This window comes from Netta rufina (genome assembly GCF_964035555.1).
Source record: "Netta rufina genome assembly, chromosome: 8".
Taxonomy (NCBI): Eukaryota; Metazoa; Chordata; class Aves; order Anseriformes; family Anatidae; genus Netta; species Netta rufina.
In genome coordinates this window covers 10,235,635-10,241,934 of record NC_140131.1, presented here as the reverse complement: position 1 = coordinate 10,241,934, position 6,300 = coordinate 10,235,635, and the positions used below count along the sequence as shown (strand labels likewise).

The window sequence follows — 6,300 nt, the reverse complement described above, 5'->3', positions numbered from 1 at the left end:
GGGCGGGGCCTGCCGTGCTGGGTACTGGCAGTGCCTGTGCTGGGGGCTGGGGCAGGGGCTGGGAGTAGAGGGCCCCTGATTTTTGTTTTTTACTGATTTCGCACTGCTCACCCTGTTTTCCTTATCCATCCGCCCTATTTCGGGACAGCGGGACCTCCCCCTTACCTGCTTAACATACTCCCCGCTGCCATGCTGTACAGTGAATTTTGAACATGCAAGGTTAGGGAAACTTCCCACTGCAAAACCACCCTCTATTGCAAAACCACGTTGTTTCTCATGGAGGTGTCCATCTGCTGCAGGGCAGAACGGCCCTGGGAGGGAAGTGTTGGATGGCGAGGATGTCGTGCAGAGGGACCTGGGCAGGGCGGGCCAATGGGACTGGGCTTGACAAGGCTCAGCGCTGGGTGCTGCGCTTGGGGGCAACAACACCATGCAGCGATATGGGCTTGGGGCAGGGTAATTAAATCACAGAATCACAGAATTTCTAGGTTGGAAGAGACCTCAAGATCATCGAGTCCAACCTCTGACCTAACGCTAACAGTCCCCACTAAACCATTTCCCTAAGCTCTACATCTAAACATCTTTTGAAGACTTCCAGGGATGGTGACTCCACCACTTCCCTGGGCAGCCTGTTCTAATGCCTCACAACCCTTTCAGTGAAGAAGTTCTTCCTAACATCTAACCTAAAACTCCCCTGGCTCAACTTAAGCCCGTTCCCCCTCGTCCTGTCACCAGGCACGTGGGAGAACAGACCAACCCCCACCTCGCTACAGCCTCCCTTGAGGTACCTATAAAGAGCGATAAGGTCGCCCCTGAGCCTCCTCTTCTCCAGGCTGAACAAGCCCAGCTCCCTCAGCCGCTCCTCGTAGGACTTGTTCTCCAGGCCCCTCACCAGCTTCGTTGCCCTTCTCTGAACCCGCTCAAGCACCTCGATGTCCTTCTTGTAGCGAGGGGCCCAAAACTGAACACAGTACTCGAGGTGCGGCCTCACCAGAGCCGAGTACAGGGGGACGATCACCTCCCTAGCCCTGCTGGTCACACTGTTCCTGATACAAGCCAGGATGCTGTTGGCCTTCTTGGCCACCTGAGCATACTGGGGACTCATATATGGGTCAATACATCCGGTAAAGCACACAGGTTTCGCTCTATTTTTGACCAGGTATGGGTAGCTCTGCCGAAGCAGAGCCTCAAAAAATTCCACGACACTCGTGCTTGTTCCTCTCCACGGAAATCTTTAGTAAAAGGCGAAAGATTTATACGATCTGAAGAGAAACCAGAGTATAACGCCCTTTCCCACCCGGCCCAGCCCCATCACCGCTCTCCTCCCTCGAGCTCACGGCGACTCCCGTCTCTCTCACCTCCTCCCCGGTCCCGCTCCCCCCATCTTTTCTCCATCTTATAGCCCCGCTCTCGGCCCCAAACAGCCCCAAAAATCGTCGAAAACCGGACCGAATCCCTCAAAACCGTGCGGCGCCGCGCGGTGCACCACGGGTATGCAAATCACCCCCTGCCCTCTTCCATCCCAGCCGCCGCGTCGCCTAGCAACGCTGCCCGGCCGCGGCGCGATGACGTCACCGCCTCTCGCGAGAGCTCGCCGCGCCAAACCGTCCCGTGAGCCTCTGCGCCGCCTCTTTGCGCCGGGGCCGCACCATGGGTGAGTGGCGCCGCCGCCGGGCCCGGCCGCCATCCGCCGCCATCCGCCCGCTGCGCTGCCGCCGCCCGCCGCCATCCGTGCCGGGGGACAGCCGGGGGTGCCGCCGAGCCCCGCTGACCGCCATCGGGGGCGGCTGCGGCGGCGCCGAGGGGATGGCGGGGGGAGGAGGGGAGGGAGGCCGGGCCCAACATGGCGGCGGGGAGGGGGGGGGTGGCTGGTGGAGGGGGCCCTGTGGGTGAGGGGGTGGTGGGGAAGGGGCGGTAACCGGCAGGCAGCGCCTTTTGGGGGTCAGTTGGGGAAAAGGGGGTTGAGTGGGGGTGAACTCCATAGGGTCTGTCAGTCAGGTGCGGTGGGGATCCCTTCCCAGGGAGAGCCTGCAAAATCTTAGCATGAGGTACGTGTCACGGGGGGCTTAGCGGCGTGAGGTGGGCCCTGCCCACGGGGTCCTGCGAGTTAATTCACCAGGTTGCTTCCTGCAGAGGGCTGGGGTGGTCCCTGCAGTGCTGCTGGGAGGAGGGAGGATTCTGCAGATGTGCTGGGGGAGAACGTGTCGAGGTGGCTCTGAGTTTCAATGATGAAGCATCTCTAACTGCTGCATAAGGCTGAGTGCTCTGTGCGGATACCAACCTTGGAGAGCTGAGGACTCAGACCCTCCCCCAGCCATGGCTGGGTGGAATCCATGCCATCTTCTGACCGCGCTGCTCTCCATTCAGGTATCTCCCGGGACAACTGGCATAAGCGTCGCAAGACTGGGGGCAAGAGGAAGCCCTACCACAAGAAGAGGAAGTATGAGTTGGGGCGGCCGCCGGCCAACACTAAGGTGGGTGAGTTGGGGAGGATAGCCAGTTATTTTTATTAATTTTGTTTAATGATTGTGTGCTCTTAGGGGCTTAAAAATACATTGTTCTTTGTGAGAGATCATATATCTGTCACTGCTTTTATAAAAGATGACGTTTTTCTTTATGCCTGTGGGAAGTGGTGATAGGTTTTTGCAGTAAGAGGCAATTGGAGTGATGAAATTCTCACCTTAGGTGGATGCAGCAGACTGTTTTGGTCGCTTCCTGTATCTGCCGATGCTGGGGTTTGTCATAGTTACACTGACCACATTGCCTTCGGTTCGGAGTTTGGCTGGGCTCCTGTGTGCGTGCTGTGCAGCGCGCCAGCACCACCCTCACTGGGGTTTGTTTCTGATGTAGATCGGTCCGCGCCGAATTCACACAGTGAGGGTTCGTGGTGGCAACAAGAAATACCGTGCCCTTCGCCTGGACGTCGGCAACTTCTCCTGGGGATCCGAATGTAAGTACATTATAACCCTGGTGTGTTCAAAAAACCTTCCACACGCGTTGATCTCCGGTACAGCTACAGAGTAGAGGGGTGATGCGTGGCTTTCTAGGCTGATTTTGGGCACTCTGAACTTGGCAGAAGTGGATCTGAGGCTGCCTGCGTGGTGATGATAACTTTGACCTTATGTGGCCTTGGGAGACTTAAACGTCTGCTGGGTCCACGGTGATTGGAGTGTCATAGTTACACTGAGTGACACGCTCGTGCTGCCTGCCAGGCTGTGGGGGTTACAGAGGGGTGAAAAAGCAAAATATCTGCAGGTTCAGTCTTCACAAATGCAGCTTGTGTGCTACCCAGTTTATTGATGAACATCTCCTAAGAGGTGGTAGTCCTGTGCAAGACAGAAGGCTGAGGATTCTGAAAAAGGGCAGTCCCTGGCAATGTTACATGAGCACGTGCTTTTTAATTCCTCCTGCTTTGCTAAGCAAAAGCAGGCAGCACAGAAATGAGAGGACAGCCTGCAGTAATTCCACTGAGCGAGGTGGGTTTTGTTCTGGGAATTACAAAACAAAAACCATTCAGCTTGACCTCGGGCCCAGTCACTGTTACCCTGTAAGATCGCAGTAGGTTTCAGCAAGCAGTGTGGTGTGAGGCAGAAGACCCGTGCTTTCTTCTCACTGACTGATTGTCCCAGCTGGAAGAGAGCTGTCATTTGTAGGCAGTAACAGAAGTGAAGGGACTGAGCACATGTTGCAGAACAAACATGAGGTACACAAGTAAAGGGAATAAAACCCCTCCTGTACCTGGCCTTTGCATGCAGAAAGGGAATAAAACCCCTCCTGTACCTGGCCTTTGCATGCAGTGAGGACTCTATCTGCAGGGTTGGCAACTGCTAAACGCTCAAATCTAATAGCTTCAAATGTTTCAAGTGGGCCATGAAGGGCGAAAGCATCAGTTTCCTCTCTGTTTGCTCATCACCCCTCATCCTATGGAAATGATTTCTGCTAAGTGTTGCAGAGCAATCCTGTTCAACGAGGCTTACTCCAGTAATTCTAGGAGCTATGTTCAGCATCGAGCCCTGTGTATGGTGTTAGTTGGCATCTGCTGAGGTATCCTCAGGCCCAGGAATGTGGTTTTCTGCATTATTCAGTCGTCTTAGGGATGAGTTTCAGCGAGGCCGCAGTTTTTCATCTAGGTTGACTCTTTCCCCAGGTACAGGCTTCTGTCCTGGCAGCAGAAAGTTGGACTGCTGAGAGCTAGCTGCATCGTGCAGTTAAATTTAAGTCAGTGCCGGGGAAGCTGGAGGACTGATCGGGTGACGAGTGAGGTGATTTTAGGGTATGTGTGGGGTGCCGCCGACTGCGTTCTCAGTTGTCTGATCCCCGGGGCTTTGAGTACATTCTCTTCTTTTTGAAAGGCTGCACCCGCAAGACCAGGATCATCGATGTTGTCTACAACGCTTCCAACAACGAGCTGGTGCGGACGAAGACCCTGGTGAAGAACTGCATCGTTCTCGTCGACAGCACCCCGTACCGGCAGTGGTATGAAGCCCACTACGCCTTGCCCCTCGGACGCAAGAAGGGTGCCAAGCTGGTACGTGGGGGGCTGCTTGGAAGAGGGGAGGCTGCCCTGCGGGAGGAGTCTGGCTCTATTCGGGAGCACGGGGTTGTCTCTTGAGGCGTTGCACAAGGGCCTGCCCGTGGCTGCCTTCTAATGATGATACTTCTGTCCAGTTCTGCTGCTGAAGGAAGGGCGATGACACTTTGTGATGCTGAGGGAGGCTTTGCAGGCAGGCCCTGGTGCTGGGACAGCTCTGTCCCCTGATTAGAAGCTCGTGGATTGATGACTAAACTTTGCTTAAAGCATCTTCATCCAGACTCGCCGCCTCTAATTTTAAGATCCAAACCCCAGATTAAGCTATTTAAACACCTGTGTGCAGCGTTCAGCTTGGGGTTGTCTCCTTGCCTTACAAAATTAAGCACTCGTGAGCAGATCACTGTCAAGTTCAGAAGCGTGGGGAGAGCTCCTAACCTGTTTGCCAGGACTTGTGCCACGCCCAAGCGCTCTCCTGTCTGGAGAAGAAACAAGTACTCGATTTTTTTTGGAGGAGGGGCAATTCATTAGGGAAAGCTTTGCAGCTGCTGCTGTCTAGAGCGCATTCCCTGAGGGCGCCGTGCTGCGTTGTCACGGGTGACTGCAGTCAGCAGTGCTGGGTTGTTGGCCTCAGAAGTGACAAGCAGCACCCGGTTCTGTTAGGCGGAGGCGTTTGTAGCTCTGGAAGATGTGAGCTGGGAAGCACAACGCAGCGCTGGGTTTTCTTTGATGCTAGTGGGGCCTGCTCTTGCGGGAGGTGGCTGTGTGTTTAACCTTTCCCTCGCTTAATGCTACCTTTGCCTACTGTCTGGTTTCAGACTCCTGAAGAGGAGGAAATCCTGAACAAGAAGCGCTCAAAGAAGATCCAGAAGAAATACGACGAGCGAAAGAAGAATGCCAAGATAGCGAGTATCCTGGAGGAGCAGTTCCAGCAGGGAAAGCTGCTCGGTGAGTCCCCGGGGCCGTGGTGTGGGTGGGCGTAAGGGAGTCAGGGCGTGAGCAGGTTCCAGAGCAGGTACCTTAATTCTTGGGACCATTTCCCTGCAAGCTGTGATAAAACAAACTGTGATGGGAAAGCAGCGGGGGCGTTTCCCTGTTCTACTTACTTGCAGGGGTGCCTTCTGGGTGTAGGGTAGCTCCTATTTTACCTTCACTGGGCATAGCCCGGGCCTGGCAGGAGTAGGAGATCTGTTTCTGAGGCTTGAGTTGCTTCATGTCCCAGCTAGCGATGAGACTGGTGAATGAGCAGAGACCTGCAGGTGTGCTGTGTGTCAGGAAAAGCCCAGCCGTGCACGCAGTATTGCCAGTTGTGCTGTGAGCAGCTGAATGTTCTGAAGTCTTCTGGTGATGAGACCTTTGTCCAGTTCTGCTACTGAATTTGAGCGATGACAGTTTGGAGATCTGAAGAGGACTTCATTGTGGGCGCAGCCCAGCAGAGCGGGGTGGAGGGCAAGGTCTCCAGGGGGAGGAACTCGGGCCAGCACGGACGCTGGTGTCTGCTACGGAGCCTTGCTGCTTCGTGCTCCTGCAGAGACTGCAGGCAGTGCTCCTTCCACGTGCACGTACCGGGGTAACAAATTACTTAATGTAACCGAGTGACTTCTCCTTGCAGCTTGCATTGCCTCCAGACCCGGACAGTGTGGCCGAGCTGATGGCTACGTGTTGGAAGGCAAGGAATTAGAGTTCTACTTGAGGAAGATCAAGGCCAGAAAAGGCAAATGAAAACAAACTGTTCAGCTGAGAGAACCAATAAACAAAATCTACCAAAATGA

At 54.9% G+C, this 6,300-nt stretch overlaps 1 protein-coding gene across 1 annotated transcript; it reads left to right on the top strand.

Moving 5' to 3' along the window:
• The first annotated feature begins 1,602 nt into the window (after positions 1-1,602).
• On the top strand, positions 1,603-6,297 carry RPS8 (ribosomal protein S8). Its single transcript, XM_084291057.1, has 6 exons — positions 1,603-1,654; positions 2,368-2,474; positions 2,851-2,950; positions 4,353-4,528; positions 5,347-5,476; positions 6,141-6,297. The coding sequence occupies exons 1-6, from the start codon at positions 1,651-1,653 to the stop codon at positions 6,248-6,250; spliced, it is 627 nt and encodes a 208-aa protein (XP_084147183.1). The 5' UTR covers positions 1,603-1,650; the 3' UTR covers positions 6,251-6,297.
• Positions 6,298-6,300: the final 3 nt, after the last annotated feature.

Excerpts from the sequence above, each read along its gene's own strand:
- RPS8 (XM_084291057.1), top strand. Across the intron at positions 2,951-4,352 it reads CTTCTCCTGGGGATCCGAAT|GCTGCACCCGCAAGACCAGG; the intron begins GTAAGTACATTA and ends TCTTTTTGAAAG. Across the intron at positions 4,529-5,346 it reads GCAAGAAGGGTGCCAAGCTG|ACTCCTGAAGAGGAGGAAAT; the intron begins GTACGTGGGGGG and ends GTCTGGTTTCAG.